The sequence below is a fragment of the Mauremys reevesii genome, linkage group 3 (genome assembly GCF_016161935.1).
Source record: "Mauremys reevesii isolate NIE-2019 linkage group 3, ASM1616193v1, whole genome shotgun sequence".
Taxonomy (NCBI): domain Eukaryota; kingdom Metazoa; phylum Chordata; order Testudines; family Geoemydidae; genus Mauremys; species Mauremys reevesii.
Genome location: NC_052625.1, coordinates 102,891,511 through 102,912,338, shown reverse-complemented (window position 1 = coordinate 102,912,338; position 20,828 = coordinate 102,891,511). Strand labels below are relative to the sequence as shown.

Sequence of the window (20,828 nt, the reverse complement as noted above, 5' to 3'; positions counted from 1 at the left end):
TTTAAGTTTCAAAACCAAAAGGTAGCTTCGAAACAATAAACATTATTTAAAAAATTGGCTACATTGGGTAGCATGGAAATAATCCCATTTTGCAATTGTGTTGACGTTACAAAATGTGACTTCTGCTTTTTCTGTTTTAATATGTTAGCAGAACTCGGCAATTCTTGTCTCATTATAAAACTGTCATTAGGGAAAGAGGAGCCAGGATAGTGAGGGTTGTAATAGCACAACTACTTGACATAACTGTGTAAATTGACCAGTTTTGCTTTCTGAAAAAGTGGCATGTAGTTAAGGGGATAGTGTAGTGAAATTCTGAAATGCTGTGGACATTAGGAACCTTTTGGAATTACTTTGTTCTCCAATCTGGCACTCAACTGACTGCGTATCACACATCCAGTAAATGAATGTAATCCACTAATCTGGCTACTGGCTGCCTGTGTTTTTTCCAGTCCCAGTTCCATAGAATCTGTGATTGGATCCATGGATAATAAGACTAAAGGGAGGTATAGGAAAGGATTGATATTACCATGCTGCTACCTAATTTACAGCAATTATGTGCTCATTTCAATAGAAATGTTTACTGGGAGTTGAGCTTGGGCAATTCTGTTCCTGTACTTTTTTCCCCATGGAAATGAATACATGGCTGGGGAAAATAAGGGAGCAGTTTCAAAATATTAATGGAAATCTCAATTTCTGCATGTTCTAGTCTGCTAATCTGGACAGAAGTGTTGTCGTTCCTTTCTAAGGACTCAATTCAAAGCCCACTGAAGACAACAGTAAGACTCCCAGTGACGTCAGTGAGCTTTGCATCAGCCCCAGAATGAAAAGCAACACCACCAAGAGAATTTAGCCAAGAATCTTGTTGTTGAGAATCTGTTTCCCTCTCTCCTTTAATATGTCCGTAATCTTGGTTCTGCCTTAGGTATAGCCAGAACAGAACATTCCTTCTCAAAGAAATCTCCAAAAGTATAGCATGTGTGGTTTTTGTTTTTTTGTTTTTTTTTCTTTTCCTTGGGATGTTGAAGCACCTACATTAAAGTTAGGAGGAGCTGTAGGTGCTCAGAGAGTGTCGATACTTGGCTGTTGATTTACAGTGAAGGAGAAAGCAAAACGGTGAGGAAAGAATTTTCATCTGTGGAGGATGGTCATAACACATAGTTGTGGGACTCTTCTTTTTTCCTTTATTACAATAACTGTGTGAATTGAAAATATGATGCAAAATTAAAATTTCTCTAATTTTAAAGAGGCTTCTGTTACTGAAATAGACTCTCATTTTGTTTCCATATTATTTTTTTCCTGTAGAGTGGGAAGCCACCAATTAAGGATATGTTCACAGAGCTGAAAGATGGAAGGAAGCTCTTGGATCTTCTAGAAGGGCTCACAGGAAATCCATTGGTAAGAAAAGTATTAATTAGTGATGGTGAAGGAAGCTAATCATTTGACCTCTGCTTCCTAAATACAAACATCCCAGTATGTAGTGCATGTAACTTTGGGCCTGATCTAAAGCCCATTGAAGTTGTAAGGCATCACAAAAGGGAGAGTTTTCATGCTTTGATACCCACTTGTGGCACTCCATGTTAAGCTTTATGATCCTGCAATTGGATCTGCTGCATGAGTCAGACTGTGATAGGTCAGGAGAAATGGAGTGGCCAATGTTGTAAAGGATTGCTTTGAATTTTAAGTTCTCTCTGCTCCTACCCAAAGTAGGGCATGAAAAAAGAGGAAGTGCGGCCTATCCCCAGTGCTCAAGGCCTCAGTTGTCTTCTGGGTGCCAAAACAACAAATTGCCTCTTGTTCCTTTCTAGGAGCCAATAACTCCAGCTGCTCTGTCAAACTTCCAAAAGCTTCACCTTTCCCCTTGGGAACTTCCGCAAGGCAGTTACGTTGTCACTACAAAATTCTGCAGCACACTGAAAAATAAAAAATTGTGGAGTTTGTGTAAGATAAATTTGAAACATTCTGAAACTGAGGTTTTTTTCAACATATAAGGAATATTGTATTGTTACTCTTTTACATAGTTAATCCAGTAAAAAACCTCTTTAATTTCTGTAGTCTTCCTTATTTTTCTGTTTTTCTTTATAAAAATAACACTATAAAATGATAAATTTCCTGTTTTTTCTCTGTTTATTTTGTTTTCAACTGTCGTCAAGTGTTTTGACATGAACAAAATGTAACTTTGTATTTTTATTTTTAGCCCAAAGAACGTGGTTCCACAAGAGTACACGCCCTAAATAATGTCAACAGAGTACTGCAAGTTTTACATCAGAACAGTGTAAGCTTATATTGCAACTTAAAATATTTTTTTGCGGTCAGTTTGGTTTACTGAGTCTTCTAAGATAAGTGACTTGGAATTGCAGATCATAAACCTACTGCACACAGCAAATAAAAATGCCAGCAGACAGTGAAAACGATGAGCAATTCATGTGGTCAGTGTTTTCAACTGTCTGATGTTTTTGTGAAATACATAAATGCAAGCAATATGTTACCAAAATGATATAGTTTTGGATGAGATTTTGATGAAGAGGAACTGAATGCTTTGGTTATAGGCATTTGTTCTCGGTGTGGGTTAAACTGTTTTGCATTTTCACCTCTCGTTATTTGCCACTTGTAAGTCACTATCACTTCTAGTTGATGTATGTTATTAAATCAATATTATTTAATCTAATCTAGTTTCTTAGATGCACTCATGATAGTATTTGAGCACTACTTTACCAAACCTTTGGCATATAAGCCATATATGGCTTCTTTAGAAATCTCTGTGATTCAGCCAGTAAAAGTGTTCTGAAGAGTAGTTTGATCAATCCTCAATTGATCTAATGCCATCAGACCTTAGAAATAACACATGGTAGATATTACTTAAAATTAAAAATACAATATATTAAATTTAAGCACATGCTTGAATGTTTGTGGGATTGGAGCCTTTGATTGTTAATTCTCTGGAGCAGGGAGTATGCTTCTATAATTTGTGCAGTTCCTAGCACAGTACAGCTCTGCTCTTTTCATTGCTGCAATACATACAATACTTTTAGATAGTAATTTTAGAGAACATCTGTTAAAACATTTGTTGCAAAAATTCCTAACTCAACAAACCAAAGGATAAATAGGATAAACAGAAGGCTCCTCCAATGAAGATGCAGCAGGAATCTATATTTATCCCTTTAGGGCAGAGATTCTCAGGGTTGAGGGAGTGTCAAACTTTTGGGGGAGGGAGGGAAGCACAGCAAGCCTTCCAGTAAATCAGTACTTACAGTAAAAGGGGTAGAGAAGGGCAAATGCCAAGTCGCAACGCCACTCATCACGAAGGGGCGTACAGGCCAAATTTGAGTGAGTGGCATTGTGACCTTATGCGTGGGGTTGCAGTACCACTCACTCACATTTAGCTTGGAGGGTCAAATTTTAGTGGCGTTGTGACCCTGTGCACCAGGTTGCAATGCCACTCACTCAGATTTTTTGGGGTGGGGCTTCAAGTTTACAAAATCCTAAAAACCTCCTAAGTGGGGCTTGATTTGTAAAAAGTTGAGAACCCCTGCTTCAAGGCCTGACCCAAAGTGCCCATAGGAATCTTTCCATTGACTACATGAGTTTTGGTTCAGGTCCTTAATTAGTTGTCCCAGGCTTATAAATGTTCAGTAGCTGATCAAAAATGAACAGTACAGCTTTAATGAAAACAAGATTTTTTAAAATTATACTGTAATCTTCTAGTGAAGCAGTTGTATTTATTTTTCACAGAACAGTTTCATAAGCATGCTTTTTTTTTCTAATCAGAATTGCTGTTTTGCATGTGGCAGGATTGAAATAATTCAGAATAACAGTCAGCTTCACTGTGTTTCACTACAGTGTGTCTGAGTTTATTGTAATTAGGTTCCAGTGTATTTATATACTGCTGATCAAACAATGTTGTGAAACTGCTGTATATTACTGAGCACTTTCCCCTTTTGTATTGCTGGACTGAAATCATATTACTAAGAAGTGACTTGAAGCAAGCAAAGATTTATTCTTCTCTGACATACTGTGCACACACTTATTTGGTTTTTTAAGGATAAGTAATGAGCCTTTCTAGCCTGAAATTAATTTGGTTTATTTTATGAAAGTAAGGGGATTGAGTTAAACTACTGAGTGATTTATTGGTTCTTCCTTGACCTGCCAAGATCTGTAGTTTTGGAAATGTGCGGATAGCATTAGTCTGCTGACTGCTGAAGATTCTGCACATGGTTTACACCGGGTGCTCAGAAATATTAAGAATTTAAGATAAAGGAGGAAGGAGTGCAATTGAATGTGATTACTTCCCTCTTATCTGGGAGCTTAGGGGCTATAAAATATCAATAACTTTTGAAAGAATTAGTATTGAGCATTTAAAAAAATATATGTTCTAAGGAACAGGTGAGTACTAGGTGCCAAAATTTACAGTGATTGATTGCTGTGACTTCAGTTCGCTTACGTGAGCAGAATAGTTTAGATTATGATGATCAAAAAGGCTATTTGAAGATCAGAACATGGAGTGGTTTTCATACTGTGTAGTTACAGGGTTGGATGTAGGATTTAGTACAGATACAGAGAGGATATAGAAAGAGTTGTCTATAATCACACAGGTTCCAAAACCATAAGCATTTCTGTTGTGTGTTCTCAGGGCCTTTCCTTCTCCACTCAGATTAAATCACACCTTTTGCAAAATAATTTTCAGCAGACTGCACTTGGAGTACTTCCATTATAATGTGTTTGCATCTTACTTTTCTTTCCAGTGTTATGGTTAAATGATCTGTGTTGGTGACTATTTTTTCTCTCTCCCTTCTTCCCTCCCTGTGTAACTTTTGTGAGTCTTGAGAGAACATATGCCCAGCATTTACAGACTATGCCATAATAAGATTCTGTATGTTTTACTGTAGAGATTGGAAGAGGATCCTTTCCCATCCCATTGCCTTCCTTACCGTCTCTCCAAAAACATATGTTTCCGCTGCTTTAAAATGTGTGTCTACCTGAAAAGTGACTCTGGATTGTGGGATTCCATGTCTGTCCCAGTGATTCCATTCTTCTAACAAATAAAAAGATCGGTTGAAAAGGTGACACTCGGCACTAGTTGAATTCAGTGGAGTTACACGGGTAGACTACAGAATCTTTATTATTGGTGATTATTCAGAGATTGCAAGGGCAGAAGGGACTATTCTGATAATTTAGTCTGACCTCCTGTGTAACATAGGCCATAGAGCTTCTCCAAAATAATTCCTAGAACATATATTTTAGGAAAACATCCATTCTTGATTTAAAAATTGCCAGTGATGGACAATCTGTCATGGTCCTTAGTAAATTGTTCCAATGATTAATTACCCCCACCTTTAAAAATGTACACCTTATTTCCATCCTGAATTTGTCTAGCTTCAACTTCCAGCCATTGGATTGGAGATTGAAGAGCCCATTAACAAATTTGTTTCCCAAATAGGTAGTTATACACTGTAATCAAATCACCCCTTTAACCGTCTCTTTATTGAGCTAAATAGATTGCCCTCCTTGAGTCTGTCACTATAAATCATGTTTTCTAATCCTTTAATCATTGGCATAAATTATATTACCCTCCAGCACATGTCACTTAACTTGAAGTCCTGTCCCACATGTTCATGCAGCTTTTTATTCCCTACACATTCTAGATAGGAGCATAAGGAGCTGGTTCTCTAGTGCGATTTATAGAATCATAGAATCTCAGGGTTGGAAGGGACTTCAGGAGGTCATCTAGTCCAACCCCCTGCTCAAAGCAGGACCAAACCCAACTAAATCATCCCAGCCAGGGCTTTGTCAAGCCTGACCTTAAAAACCTCTAAGGAAGGAGATTCCACCACCTCCCTAGGTAACCCATTCCAGTTCTTCACCACCCTACTAGTGAAAAAGTTTTTCCTAATGTCCAACCTAAACCTTCCCCTCTGCAACTTGAGACCATTACTCCTTGTTCTGTCATCTTCTACCACTGAGAATAGTCTAGATCCATCCTCTTTGGAACCCCCTTTCAGGTAGTTGAAAGCAGCTATCAAATCCCCCCTCATTCTTCTCTTCTGCAGACTAAACAATCCCAGTTCCCTCAGCCTCTCCTCATAAGTCATGTGCTCCAGCCCCCTAATCATTTTTGTTGCCCTCTGCTGGACTCTCTCCAATTTATCCACATCCTTCTTGTAGTGTGGGGCCCAAAACTGACACCAACTAGTACCCCATCTTACCATAGAAGATTAGGGTTGGAAGACACCTCAGGCGATCAGCTAGAACAACCATCTGCTCAAATCAGGACAAAACACCAACTAAATTATCCCAGCTAGGGCTTTGTCAAGATGGGCCTTAAAAACCTCTAAGGAAGGAGATTCCACCACCTCCCTAGGTAACCCATTCTGGTGCTTCACCACCCTCCTAGTGAAAAAGTTTTTCCTAATATCCAACCTAGACCTTCCCCACTGCAACTTGAGACCATTAGTCCTTGTTCTGTCATCTACCACCACTGAGAACAGCTGAACTCCATCGTCTTTTGGAACCCCCCTTCAGGTAGTTGAAGGCTGCTATCAAATCCCCCCCTCACTCTTCTCTTCTGCAGACTAAACAAGCCCAGTTCCCTCAGCCTATCGTCGTAAATTATGTGCCCCAGCCCCCTGATAATTTTTGTTCACATCCAATTTGTCCACATCCTTTCTGTAGTGGAGGCCCGAAACCTGGACGCAATATTCCAGATGTGGCCTATAATAATCACTTCCCTCAATCTGCTGGCAATGCTCCTACTAATGCAGCCCAATATGCTGTTAGCCTTCTTGGCAACAAGGGCACACTGCTGACTCATACCCAGCTTCTTATTCACTCTAATCCTCATGTCCTTTCTGCAGAACTGCTGCTTAGCCAGTCGGTCCCCAGCCTGTAGCGGTGCATGGGATTCTTCCATCCTAAGTGCAGGACTCTGCACTTGACCTTGTTGAACCTCATCAGATTTCTTTTGGCCCAATCCTCCAATTTGTCTAGGTCACTCTGGCAGGGCTGCCCAGAGGGGGGGAGGGGGGGCAAGTGGGGCAATTTGCCCCGGGCCCCGCAGGGGCCCAGCGGCGGTCCAGGTCTTCGGTGGCATTTTGGCGGCAGGGCTCCTTCAGTGCTGATGAAGACACAGAGCGACTGAAGGGCCCCCCACTGCCGAAATGCCGTCGAAGACCCGGACCGCCGCCGGGTGAGTACAAGCGCTGCAGCTCCCCCACTTTGCCTTAGGCCCCCTGAATCCTCTGGGCGGCCCTGCACTCTGGACCCTATCCCTACCCTCCAGTGTATCTACCTCTTTCCCCCCAGCTTAGTGTCACCTACAAACTTGCTGAGGGTGCAATCCATCCCATCATCCAGATCATTAATAAAGATGTTGAACAAAACATGCTTTATCTGATGAGATAGTAGGAAAGAGATTCACTGTTGTATCAGAAAAAAAGAACAGGAGTACTTGTGGCACCTTAGAGACTAACAAATTTATTTCAGCATGAGCTTTCGTGAGCTACAGCTCTCCTGCTGATGATGGCTCATCTCAGTTGATTAGACTCTTCCTGTTGGTATGCATACTTCCACCTTTTCATGTTCTCTGTATGTATAAAATATCTCCTGTATGTGTGTTCCATTCTATGCATCCAAAGAAGTGAGCTGTAGCTCACAAAAGCTCATGCTGAAATAAATTTGTTAGTCTCTAAGGTGCCACAAGTACTCCTGTTCTTTTTGCGGATACAGACTAACACGGCTGCTACTCTGAAACCTGTTGTATCAGAGTAACCATGTAAGGCAGAATGGAATTTGTTTTCCTTCTCTTTTCACATTCATTCTGCCAGCTTAATGACCCCCATTCTGCACTGAGGAAAAAATTGCTGCTGCACCTGACATATATGTATATGTGCTTTATGAAGTGCTTCAACCCAGGCGTAATCTGAGTTCTTCCACTGAGTGCTTGATATTGCAGTGGATGTGTTGTTGCCTTTGGGAATAGAACCATGCCTTTCTTCTATAGCTCTAGATTTGCTGCTGTAGGTAGGCTATCCCATTGTCCATTTTGGATTTGGAGAGCTCATAACCCAGAACAAAAATTTCCAGTCTCTAGTTCTGGCTTCCCTACATTAAAGTTATCAATTCAGATTTCTTCCCATTAAGACATCTTACAGATGTAGTTTATGGACTGCTGAACTTTAAAAGATAACGCTACCTTGGCATTACACACAGCTTTCTAGGTCTGAGGCAGTTGGAGCTGAGTTTGTTTCAAAAGCTTTACGTTTCACCGTGTAAAATGGAAATGAAGATGAGTTCAAAAGCTTCCATAAGTGATGGTCAAGTTAAAATAAGAGAGGAAATTTCAAGAAAAAGCAGAGCTCATTAGTGAATAAAGAAATTTAAAAAGGAAGATAAAACCAATGTCATCTTCCCCCTTGCAGCCCGTCCTGAAAAATTACATAAACCCCACCAACACTCCATACATATAATTTCTGTTGAATTGAGCCCTCGTTAAACTTCTTCATTTAAAACTAATGCAAACTGATTCTCCCCGGACTCTTTTTTACCACATACAAAGCTTGTCATGTGTGGCTCCTGGGTCAGTCTGAAAACGAAAGTTGTTTCTAATTATGACACTTTCATGGCTCTCTATAATGCCATATAGTATTTAGATTACCTCTTACCTTGCAAAACAGACCAGTTACTGCATGTTTGCCTGTGTATTGGTTGATTTTTTTGTATCCCCCTATATTGCTGGTTGGGACTGAACCCTTACTCTGTTGCCTATGTATTTTGCTTCTAATTGCCTTCATGACAAATTCAGGTAAGTTGCTCTCTGCAGAAATCTCTGCTTGGAAATTTCCACAAAATTAAATGCATCTGTTCATTTGCTAGTGTCTGGTTGGTAGATAAGAAAATGGGAGGACACTCAAATCCTTGGTGAGAAATGTTGATTGACTTAGTTGATTTAATGTCTCCAGGTGGAATTGGTGAATATAGGAGGGACTGACATTGTTGATGGAAATCACAAACTGACACTGGGATTACTGTGGAGTATCATCTTGCACTGGCAGGTAAGGAAACTTTAGGGAGGTCAGTCTCTTTCCAGGAATTTCCACATTGATCTTTTTGAATTCTTACAAACCTTTGTCCTCTAGTGTGGAAAACATCGCTTGTCTTTTGAGTTTGTAATTGGTGTAGGTCAGAGTTTAGTTTCTGACCATTTCTGTTGGCTGAATCCCACAATGCACTTCCTAATTGTGTGTCCAGTTGTGCTCAGTCAGCTGGTTCTGTTCCTTGTGTTGTTACCACACAAACATTTTAAATGAAGACTAAAGAATTACTTTTTTATTCTTTTCACAAGCTTTTTGTACAGATCTACTTGCAAGGTATTTTTAAAGTGTTCTGGCAGAATGGCCTTGATACTGTAATTGTGGCCTGGTTTCAGTGTCTCACCAAAGTACCTCCACTGACTTTTATGCAGTTACTCATGATTTACACCAACATGAGTGAGAGGAGAATTGGATACTTTGGGAGGGACTTTGGCCCCTCCTTAGGCATCATATAAAAACAGCAAATGGTGTGCAAGAGGCTCAGGAGAATTCCCCATGTGGAATGATTGCCCCCCTACAAGGCCCAGTATAGGGGGATATGCTTGGGCTAGAACCAAGGACAGGAGGCGGCAGAGCCATAGTGTATGCCATGTCATGCAAGCCTGGGCAGCACTGGTGTCATAAACAGATAGTTAAGGGTTAATGTCTCTTTTACCTGTAAAGGGTTAAGAAGCTCAGTAAACCTGGCTGACACCTGACCAGAGGACCAATAAGGGGACAAGATACTTTCAAATCTTGGTGGAGGGAAGTCTTTTGTTTGTGCTCTTTGTTTTGGGGGTTGTTCACTCTTGGGACTAAGAGGGACCAGACATCAATCCAGGCTCTCCAAATCTTTCTGAATCAGTCTCTCATGTTTCAAACTTGTAAGTAATAGCCAGGCAAGGCGTGTTAGTCTTATGTTTGTTTTCTCAACTTGTAAATGTTTTTGCTGAGAGGATTTTACCTCTGTTTGCTGTAACTTTGAACCTAAGGCTAGAGGGGGTTCCTCTGGGCTATATGAATCTGATTATCCTGTAAAGTATTTTCCATCCTGATTTTACAGAAATAATTTTTACCTTTTTCTTTAATTAAAAGCTTTCTTTTAAAGAACCTAATTGGTTTTTTTTCTTGTGTTAAGATCCAAGGGGATTGGATCTGGACTCACCAGGAATTGGTGGGGGAAGGGAGGGGGGATGGTTAAATTCTCCTTGTGTTAAGATCCAAGGGGTTGGATCGGTGTTCACCAGGACCTTGGTGTGAAAGCCTCTCAAGGCTGCCTAGGGAGGGGAAGGTTTTGGCGGGACAGAAAGTGATCCAGACACTGAAATTTCTGAATGGTGGCAATGTTACCAGATCTAAGCTAGTAATTAAGCTTAGAAGTGTCAATGCAGGTTCCCACATCTGTACCCTAAAGTTCAGAGTGGGGGAGGAACCTTGACAACTGGGGATGCTGTTCTAACTTAGAACAGTCCTGGACTGTTACACTAGGGTCCCATTCTGCCCACACAGCTGCCCTTGATCAGGAGGGTGCAAAGTGTCTTAAAGGCTCCCTTCCTCAGCTGCACCATCTGCAGCTGACCTGTTGTGTTTAGTGAAAACAGTGTTTTGAACTCCGATACCAGTTGGTGCAACAACTCCGCTTAAGTGCTGGTTTGGCAGATCAACAGTTAACACACATGTAAAATTGTAGTTGTTACTGATTATTTGCTTTCTGCAGGTGAAAGATGTCATGAAGGACATCATGTCAAACTTGCAGCAGACAAACAGTGAGAAAATCTTACTGAGCTGGGTTCGGCAATCCACAAGGCCTTACAGTCAGATCAATGTTCTGAACTTTACCACAAGCTGGACTGATGGACTTGCCTTTAATGCTGTGATCCACAGACACAAGTAAGTGACATATTAGATCGTTAGCTGCACAAATAAGCAGCTTTTGCCTCTTCATCTTGGAGTACTGGTGGTGGGTTTTGGGATTTCTTTTTTTGTTTTGTTGGTGTGGTTACATTAACAATGGAGGGAAATTTGCCAATCCAGCACTTACTTGCAGAGGGCAAAGCCAGGGCTACATTGTAACTCCCACTATTCCTTTGCTCACTTTTCAATTACCAAAAAAGTAAAATACTTGAGATTATTTTAAATCGCAATTGACATGCCTTGACTACAAAGTCAGCTGAATACGTCTTTACAGAGAGGATATCTTGGCTGTTAGATCATCTTACTCCTTTTCCCCCAAACTGAAAACACTTGAAAAAAAGGCTCCAGTCCAGCTTGTTTTTTGTAGCATCTCTAGTGAGTAGATAAAGGAACACTTTGAAACAAAGCAACAAATAATACAGGCACCATGGCTCCCTCTTAGTTTTGAGTAAGTGTGATTTGAGACACACAGTAATTATTCTCACAGAGTTGGCATACGTTACTTAACAGAAGAATCAAAGGATAATACAATTCTTTGTTTCTATAGTGCGGTGTTTTATTCTCCCTGGGCCCTTTTTCTAAGAGATATTGTTTAAGCTGCTCTGTGCAAAGATCACATATTCTTTGTTTTGGGAGGTGTGTTTGGGAGTCTGTAGATATAATCATCTCTAATTTAAAAAAAAATGACTTTCATCAGATATTTCTGCTTTTGGTCAGTCCAGTGTAATTTTAAATTTCACAAATATTTCAGGATCCATCGTTTCCCAGAATGGGCTATTCCACAGTATAATTTATAATTATTCATTTAAAATTTATAGTTATAGCACCTGGGGGCCAACCAGATCACAGCTCCACTCTGTCAGGTGCTGTACTGACCTATAGAAAATGACAGTCCCTGCCTCAGTGATCTGCTAATCCAAAACACAAGACATAACATTTGGATGGGATGAACAAACAGGTTGGGATGAGGTTCACGGGAGACAGGGTAACAAAAATAATAGGAGGTGTGAAATTCTTATCAGCAAAAATTGCAGTTTCCTAGCTGCTTAATGGATAGTGTGTGGGGGTGTTTTTTTCTTTTTAAACCCACACACACTATCCATTAGGCTGCTAGGAATATTTTATTTTAAATATTCCTTCTCTTTACTTTATTCCATTACACACAGAGGTATCATTTTGTAAATCCTTTCGAATACTCCTGTTTAAACCCTTCAAATATGTGTAGTCAATTATTAAAATCCTATTAGTTGCAACTTATCCTATTTATGTTAATGTTAGAACTTTTTAACCTTTTCCAACATGTCAGAACCTTTAACTCCCTATTCAGTCTTGTTCCCCAGCTCTATATTCATTCCAGTTGCATGCAAGTGCCCACCCCTTCCCTCCCCCACCAAGTTTTAGAAATCTTACAAATAGCCATTTTTTTTCATGACTTCTGTATTAAAAAAAAAAATTGAAAATGATTATTCATGTCTCCGTGACGTGTGCAGTTCAAACACTGCAGCACTGTGCTAATCATAGTGCTCTGAACTTGGAAGCAAAATGACTAGAAAGAAAAGTGAAACTGACTTTTTTTTTCTTTCGTTATCCAAACTGAGTGCAATACAAAAAGTAAATACTCAGCAGTAATGTTGAAAAATAAATATTTTAATAATAGATTTGTACATTTTTAAAGTTGACTATATTTCTTTAAATGTTACTACAGAAATAGTAGTTGTAGCGTATATTATGTGACATGGGATGAGAATATGACTGCAGTCATATAGATATAGAGTTAGTGATTCAAATATGTTCAGAATTTTGTTAGTATTAGTGTGCACATACTATAATTTTCTGCTTGGAATCTCAGTGACACTTTTTAAAATCTGTAATTGCACTGTAACATTGTCTGATGTGTGTGAAGTCTTTTATTTCTCTCCACCACCCCCTGTTTGATTTTGTTTTCCTTATTCTTTCAGACCTGAGCTCTTCAGTTGGGATAAAGTTACGAAGTTGACCCCAACGGAGAGACTAGAACATGCTTTTACCATAGCCAAAAACCACCTGAGAATAGAAAAATTGTTAGATCCTGAAGGTAAAATGTTTGTTTTTGCTCTTGATTATAAATTCATTTTTGAGATAAGTGTTCAGAATTTACTTCCATTTACTTTTAATGTAAATACAGAGTCAAGTTGTTTTCCAGTTGTAACTTCTTTTTGTCTTCAGCTATTCTCTTGGAAGAGAGATCTAGTTATAAGGTGTGTGTGTGTGTGTGTGTGTGTGTGTGTAAAAGTGACATCTATCTTCACTGATTTTTTTATTTAAAATTAAATGATGCAACAAATGATCGTTGGTTAAGGAAGAAAAAAGCAAAAACTGGTTTGCAATTATTTTTTTAATGAAATATGAGTTGATTATAACTGTACATGTCAAAAAGTGTAGGAGTTAAAACTATAAATAACTAAGCATTCAGGCTCATGTAAAACATAAAATACCATATACTGGGTAGCTCTTCTCATACAGAAACCCGCTTTGCTTTCTATGCCCACTGAACAGCAGTAGCCACTTATTAACTGCTTAAGTACTTCACCTGTGGGAACACTTGCCAGCAAGCTTTTATGACTTCTGTTGAACCCCCTCCCCTCTGAGTGGACTCTGGGCTTCCCAAAGGTATGTCCTGCATAATAGATCAGCAGATGGCCTCTACAGCATTAGGTGATCAGTCCTAGAGGTGCAGGTACAGAGGTAAGATTCAGTCTAGAGAAAACTCTTGAAACCCATCACCCAGTGTATCTGTCACAAGTGAGAATAATGGGGCCTGACTCTCCATTGGGAAAGGACTGGACTGTACAGTTTTGGTGCAGCTCTGAGGAACCTGGTATGTTCATTTACAGGATTTGGTAGCTTCTGCTGCACTGTCTATACTGTGTAGGGACTAACAGAACGTGGACTTTCCATTTTTGTTCTTTGCTCAGCTTTTGTAAACACCGAGTTGCCCAAGACTTTCCAAACTAAAATCCTTGATTTCAGGAGCCTCTTTGTGCTGAAAAGTTAAGGATCAGCTTTAAAACATGAAGTTAAAAGTTGGGGCAGAATCTCCTCAACCTCTTACCAAAAATATTCTAGCATTTCAAGAAGTAAAAGGGTTGTTCCATTATTATTTGCATTTTCCATTGCTGGAGCTGCTCTGATCTATTAACCATTCCAGATGCATTGGGGAGGGAAGGCCTGACCTTTTGGCGTAAAACTTTTTGATAATATTTGAGACCCTGACACTTTCTGGTATACAGACCACACTGTAGCTATCTAGGAGATTTTCTAGAAAAGCAGTCTCGCTTCATTTCTTTTAAATTTCCTGTGTAGATGTTGCTGTACAGCTGCCTGACAAGAAATCTATCATCATGTATTTGACCTCTTTGTTTGAGGTCCTTCCTCAGCAAGTCACCATGGAAGACATCCGCGAGGTGGAGACTCTTCCAAGACGATACAAAAAGGAATGTGAAGGAGTGTTTAATATACAGCAAGTACGTTTCTGTCCATCCAGGTCTGGAAGCCTCTTGGCTATAATTTTCACCTGTTTAAGTATACTGGTAGCCCTCCCCACCCCTTGCAAAATCCATGGGAGGATACTAAAATCGCACCCTGACAATCTGCCTCCTGGTTCTGTCTCTCATCTTCACTCTAGCATTGCCTTTCCTTCTCCTCCTCCCCCCGCCCCTTTTTTTTCCCCCTCCCTACACTGATAATTGTCTACGTGTCCTGGAAAGTTTCAGATGCTTTAAGCTTCCTGCTTCTGCCCATCTTTCTCATTCATCTTGGTGTGCTGGACAGGATGGCTCCTGATCCTGAATTGAATTTGCGTTGGGAGAGTTTTTGTTCTTCTCTGGTACTCCTCTGCTCTACTTCAGTGTCACCCGCTGACTTAATTTAATAAACACTACTGAGGGTGATTTTATTTCTTAGTGATGACCTCTAGATTCTATATTCGCCAGAGGGAGGAAGGAAAATAATCAGATCTGACAGTTGTCCCCTCTAGTCTACAAAGTAGCCAACTATCATATTTTAATATGTTAAAAGATGGCATAACAAACACATTGTCACATCACTGAAGTACTCAAGGGATCTTAAACAATCTGGGTTTGGTGCCGATTATGGAAACCACATCTCTACGTTTCTAAGAAATGTTATGTTCCTCTTTGCTATGTAGAGTGCAACACCTGAAGAGGAGCATGAAGGTTCCAGAGCAGAAACCCCTAGCACTGTGACTGAAGTGGATATGGACTTGGACAGCTACCAAGAAGCTCTGGAAGAGGTCCTCACGTGGTTGCTTTCAGCTGAAGATACATATCAGCAGGATAACATATCTGGTGATGTTGAAGAAGTCAAGGAGCAGTTTGCTACCCATGAAGTAAGTTTGTGTTGGCAGATCTTTTTCCAGCCCGTTCCTAAAATTGTTAGTTCTTGATACTATAAAAACATCATTCTGTTTCATTTGTGTTGCTTTTGCTAAATTTATACTGAAGGTTTGTAGGATATTTTAAGGCTTGTGACATTTGCATCATGCTTTGTTTTGCGCATTAGATTTTGAGTTTTAACTCTTTGGGGTTTTTTTTTTTTTTTTTTAATAATAGAAATAATTGATTATTAGAACATTACTTTTAGTGCACTGTTTATCCTCATTCCTCAACTTCTACGTTGTTTGATGGGAATTTTATAGACTTTCATGATTTTTGGGCCAGATCCAATGGTGCTATGCTGATGTATACCAGTGGAGGAACTGGTTCTGCTGTTTCCCAATTTATTAGTGTGAGGTTTCTGGTTGTAAGGGTAATGTTGCTAAAAGCTGTAGGTGCTAGAGTTGGAAAAATTCTGTTTGATACTTTAATCTTACTGTCAATGTAAAATATACAATCACATCTAATCAGAAAATAGAACTACCTTCACAATAGTTGCCCTTCTCCATGTGTAGGAGCTGTATAACCATATATAGAGAAGAGAAAAGACCCCTTCCATGTGCACATTTTTGGACTTTTTGTTAAAAAAACCCCAATTTTTATTTCCATAGTTGAAAACGTATTTATCTGCTTTCTTTGCGGTATGTTTTGGTTTTGGTTTTCAATGTTTCCAATTAATATGTTTCTTAGTGCATTTATTTGTAAAGGTTGTCTCCTAACCAGCAACCTCTTCTTTTAGGAAAGGTCTATTTTTATTCCTTTGCCACCTCTTTTTTTTGTTTTACCGAAACAAATACTTACAGTTCTTTTGAAATTTTCTGATGTAGAGACCAGTGGGTTAAGGTCTGCTGTGCTTGTGCTTTTGATGATACCAGCTTTATTCTGCAGCATTGTGGTTTGAACATTATCAGTTTACTAAGACTGTTACAAATCCATAAACTCCTGATGGCAGCTCACAAATCAAGATGGTTCGTTGTACATTTTCCAGGCTTTTATGATGGAGCTGACTGCGCACCAGAGTAGTGTGGGTAGTGTACTGCAGGCTGGGAACCAATTGATAGCACAGGGCAATCTATCAGAGGAAGAGGAGGAAGAGATCCAGGAACAAATGAAACTGCTAAACTCTCGATGGGAAGCTCTCAGAGTGGACAGCATGGACAGGCAGGCTCGGTGAGTTGCGCTCTAAAACTTCTTGTATAGCTGGAGAACTAGTTAATGGAAATCCCTGTGTCTTTGGCCTGATTTTGAGGCCTAATATCAGATTTTTCAGAATGAACTTGTCATTTTGTAGCATTAAATCCATCCTGTTTGTCTCTCAGTAACCCATCTGGAGCAAAGCAAGAAGGAGGGGGAAAAAAAAATCTGTGTTCTTGGCTACTTTAATGCAAATATTTATATGTATATAATATAGAAGGTGCCAGACTGAAAATGCAGTGTACTGCTTCTACTAATAGGAAATAGTCTTAAAATTGTTGTAATAATTTAAGTTCTTAAACAAATAAAAGCCTTCAATCATTGTAAAGAGTGGTATTTATATAATACAAAGGACTATCTGAAGGATTTTTTTCCTGCTATGTTTTATTACAGTCATTAAGGGAGAAACTGCATTTCATTGCTGCTCTTGATATTGTTGTTAAGAAGGAACATTTGATGCAAGAAACAATTAAGCTGTTAGAAATTGTGAGCGTATTTCTATGTATGCTGGTGGCATATTTCACTAGCTTTTGAGTAGTAAACCGATATTTAACTGTTTTCTTTAGTTTTAGAATTAAATGCTGAACAATTTATTTAGACATAAATGGCTTAGATCTGGCTATATGGCTTTCCTCTTGTTTATAACTAGATCTTATGCTTTTTACTTGCAAAAGCCTTTCTGCAATTATTCTGCTTTCGTGTTCTCCCGTTTGCAGCCTGCATGATGTGTTGATGGAACTGCAGAAGAAGCAATTGCAGCAGTTGTCTGACTGGCTGACTGTCACAGAAGTGCGCATTCAAAAGATGGAATCTCAGGCCTTTGCTGAAGATTTAGAGTCGCTTCAAAAGCAGATGGAAGTACATAAAGTAAATGCCTTTTTGCCTGTTCTGTAATACACATGATATGGAAAAAAATACCCAGATGCTCTAATAACTTAGTGACTGCTACAATGGAGAAACTCAATTGTGGCAGCCACTTCACGGTCCTCTCTTTTTTAGGCAAGATTCAGATCTGGTTGTACACTGAGGGAATATGCTTGATAGTTTTGATGTGGAAGGGGATGGTAATGGAAAGGAAGAGACTGGACAGTTTTGAAAGCACTTTGTTTACTAACTGAGTAAAGCACCTTTAGTGGAAGTTGCATTGTGACAAGGTTGGATCGCAGAAACCCCCTTGGGAACTGCCAACTGATGTGCCAAGACTACTGCTGCCCCTGCTTTCCCTGCCCTGGCAGCTTAGGACTCCAGCACCCTGTCTTATTGAGCCAGACGTGCCAGTCTGATTCAACGCAGACCCAGGGTCTGAACCACGTGCCCCAAAGCTGCAGACTTAACCTGAAAGCAGTTTACAGAAGTGTTCCTGTCTTTAACACTCAGATGCCCAACTCCCAAGAGGGTGTAAACCCCAAATAAACCCGTTTTACCCTGTATAAAGCTTATACTGGGTAAATTCATAAATTGTTTGACCTCTATAACACTGATAGAGAGAGATGCACAGCTGTTTACTCCCCCAGGTATTAATGCATACTCTGGGTTAATTAATAAGTAAAAAGTGATTTTATTAAATTCAGGAAGTAGGATTTAAGTTGTTCCAAGTAGTAACAGACACAACAAAGTGAATTACCAAGTAAAATAAAATAAAACACGCAAATCTAAGCTTACTACAGTAATAAAACTGAATACAGATAAAACCTCACCAGTTCCAGTAAGCTTCCTTTTACAGACTAGTCTCCTGCTAGTCTGGGTCCAGCAGTAACTACTGTCTAGCAGTAACTCACCTCCTGTAGTTACTGTCCTTTTGTTCCAGTTTCTTTCAGGTATCCTTGGGGGTGGAGAGGCTATCCCTTTAGCCAGCTGAAGACAAAATGGAGTGGTCTCCCAGGGGTTTAAATAGACTTTTTCTTGTGGGTGGAGACCCCCTCCTCTCTCCTATGCAAAGTCCAGCTCCAAGATGGAGTTTTGGAGTCACATGATCAAGCCACATGTCCATACATGACTCAGTTTTTACCAGCCAAGCCACATTCCTGGGAAAGCTCCAGTGTGGATTGGTGTCTTCAAGTTCATTGTTGGCTTAAGTAGTTCTTGACTGGGCATTTAATTTGCACATTCCTTTCTCAATAGAAATCAAGCAAGTATACAGCCAGTATTCCTAACTTCAAGTACAAAAATGATACATGCATACAAATAGGATTAATAGTTTCAGTAGATCATAACCTTTACAGAGATATGTTACATAGCATATGTAGAATAAAACATATTCTAGTTATGTCATATACACATTCATAAGCATATTCCATAAAGCCTTATGGGGGGGCACCATCACATGCATATCTTGTCTTGTTTGCTACATAAAAAATTCTTCATTAAATTGCCTATGTAGGGGAGGGGCTGAAAAATAACAAATAATTTACCCATAATGAAGAGAAGAGTGCGCTCAAGTGCACTGTACCTCTTGCTACTTACAAAACAATCAATCTCCCCCCACCCCCTCCAAAAAACCCCCCCAAAAACCCCAACAACAAACCACTAAACCAAGAAGCAAAGAGTCCTGTGGCACCTTATAGACTAACAGATGTATTGGAGCATGAGCTTTCGTGGGTGAATACCCACTTCGTTGGATGCATGTATTCACCCACGAAAGCTCATGCTCCAATACATCTGTTAGTCTATAAGGTGCCACAGGGCTCTTTGCGGCTTTTACAGATCCAGACTAACACGGCTACCCCTCTGATACTAAGCCAAGAAGAAATTGCTCTTTCATTTGTACAGCACTCCCCTAGTGGTGTGGCTCTAAGCCAAGTTTCTGGGGATGAGTCTTGCCTTCTGCCCCAGGTGCTTTTAGATTGGAGAGGGCTTTTGGATGCTCATTACTCTTACAGCATTCTGTGGTAAGTGTTAAAAAGAACATTCATTCTGATGTGGAGGCAGCTTATTGACCACCTTCCTGTTTCCCAGTAAGGTACGTATCTTAAGGGAAAAGGGCATTAGAGATCCTATAAAAACTGCCACAAGAGTAGGCTTTGTCCTTGACTCATTGGTCAAAATTTTCCCTCCCCTCAAACTTTTGTGAGGTGAGTGCAGTGTTTGTTTCCTTCCTCCATCTTGAGCAGGGTCTACATTTCAGTGAGGCTTGAGGTATATAGATTTTGAAGAATAATGTGTAGCTCTTATATAGTGTTCTTCATTAGTGGATCTCAGAGTGCGTTGCAGAGGACAGTATCATTATCTTCATTTTGAAGATTGGGTGAGGCACAGTGAGATGAAGTCACTAGCTCATGGTCACCCAGCAGGCAAATAGCAGAGCTGGGAATAGAACCGAGGCCTCCCATGTTCTACACCGATGTTGTATCTACTGGTCGAAAGATTCTTTGGGATAAAGGATGTTATAGAAAATGTAAAACTATATTTCTGGGGCAGAGTTACTCTGGTGATGTGATATTTACAATAGATATTTACAATAACTACACTTCTATATTGCTAAATAACAGGAGTATCTCTCCTCTCCTACATTTTCTTTGTAGTTGTTGTGTAGTATTGTCTCTGAACATAGTGTACAATATATATCATCAAAACTGTACAGTTGTCATTATTGTTCCATCAAAACCTATTAAGACATGTGCATAGTAAGCAATTTAATCTGCTTTTATACTCGCAATATTGTACTTTATTATGTATAGCAACACATTTTATAGAAACCCTTTCTTACATGAATTATTAGAGATTCAGAATGTCATTTGCTGTTCAGAGCCAAACAGTTGAATGTTTGGACATCCCTTTTTATTTGTTGAAGAACACACAGTACTTTTTTTTTTTTTTTTTTGGTAAATGAGAACAGAAAGCTGGTAAAATCTAAATATATAACTTTTCTTATTGCCTGGTATCTTCCATCATCTGAAATAATGTATTTTAGGTTCATTACACTTTCTAGTTGCCTTTTCCCAGTACTTAGTTACATTATGTATTTGTCTCCCCTTAATAAAACATTTGCTTAATTGTTGAGTCTTTAGCACTTTGCCACAGCAAGAATTTTAACTGCTATGGCCAAAAAGCTGGCTCTTTACCCATATCTAGTTTCTGTAACCATTGATTTGTTCTTCCAGGGGCTACAGGATGATCTTGAGATAGAGCAGGTTAAGGTAAACTCACTGACCCACATGGTGGTGATTGTAGATGAAAACAGTGGTGAGAGTGCCACAGCTGTACTAGAGGAACAACTGCAGGTAAA

The 20,828-nt window shown here is 39.6% G+C and overlaps 1 protein-coding gene across 6 annotated transcripts in view; it reads left to right on the top strand.

Annotated features, from left to right (window-relative positions):
• Nucleotides 1-20,828, top strand: part of UTRN (utrophin) — a 576,172-nt gene that overhangs the window by 111,407 nt on the left and 443,937 nt on the right. For all 6 annotated transcript variants that reach the window (XM_039528635.1, XM_039528634.1, XM_039528636.1 and 3 more), the window contains 10 exons: nucleotides 1,303-1,395; nucleotides 2,195-2,272; nucleotides 8,952-9,044; nucleotides 10,780-10,952; nucleotides 12,935-13,050; nucleotides 14,319-14,479; nucleotides 15,163-15,363; nucleotides 16,398-16,579; nucleotides 17,320-17,470; nucleotides 20,704-20,823. In XM_039528635.1, coding sequence (XP_039384569.1) covers nucleotides 1,303-1,395; nucleotides 2,195-2,272; nucleotides 8,952-9,044; nucleotides 10,780-10,952; nucleotides 12,935-13,050; nucleotides 14,319-14,479; nucleotides 15,163-15,363; nucleotides 16,398-16,579; nucleotides 17,320-17,470; nucleotides 20,704-20,823 — 1,368 coding nt within the window. The remainder of the gene's footprint in view (nucleotides 1-1,302; nucleotides 1,396-2,194; nucleotides 2,273-8,951; nucleotides 9,045-10,779; nucleotides 10,953-12,934; nucleotides 13,051-14,318; nucleotides 14,480-15,162; nucleotides 15,364-16,397; nucleotides 16,580-17,319; nucleotides 17,471-20,703; nucleotides 20,824-20,828) is intronic.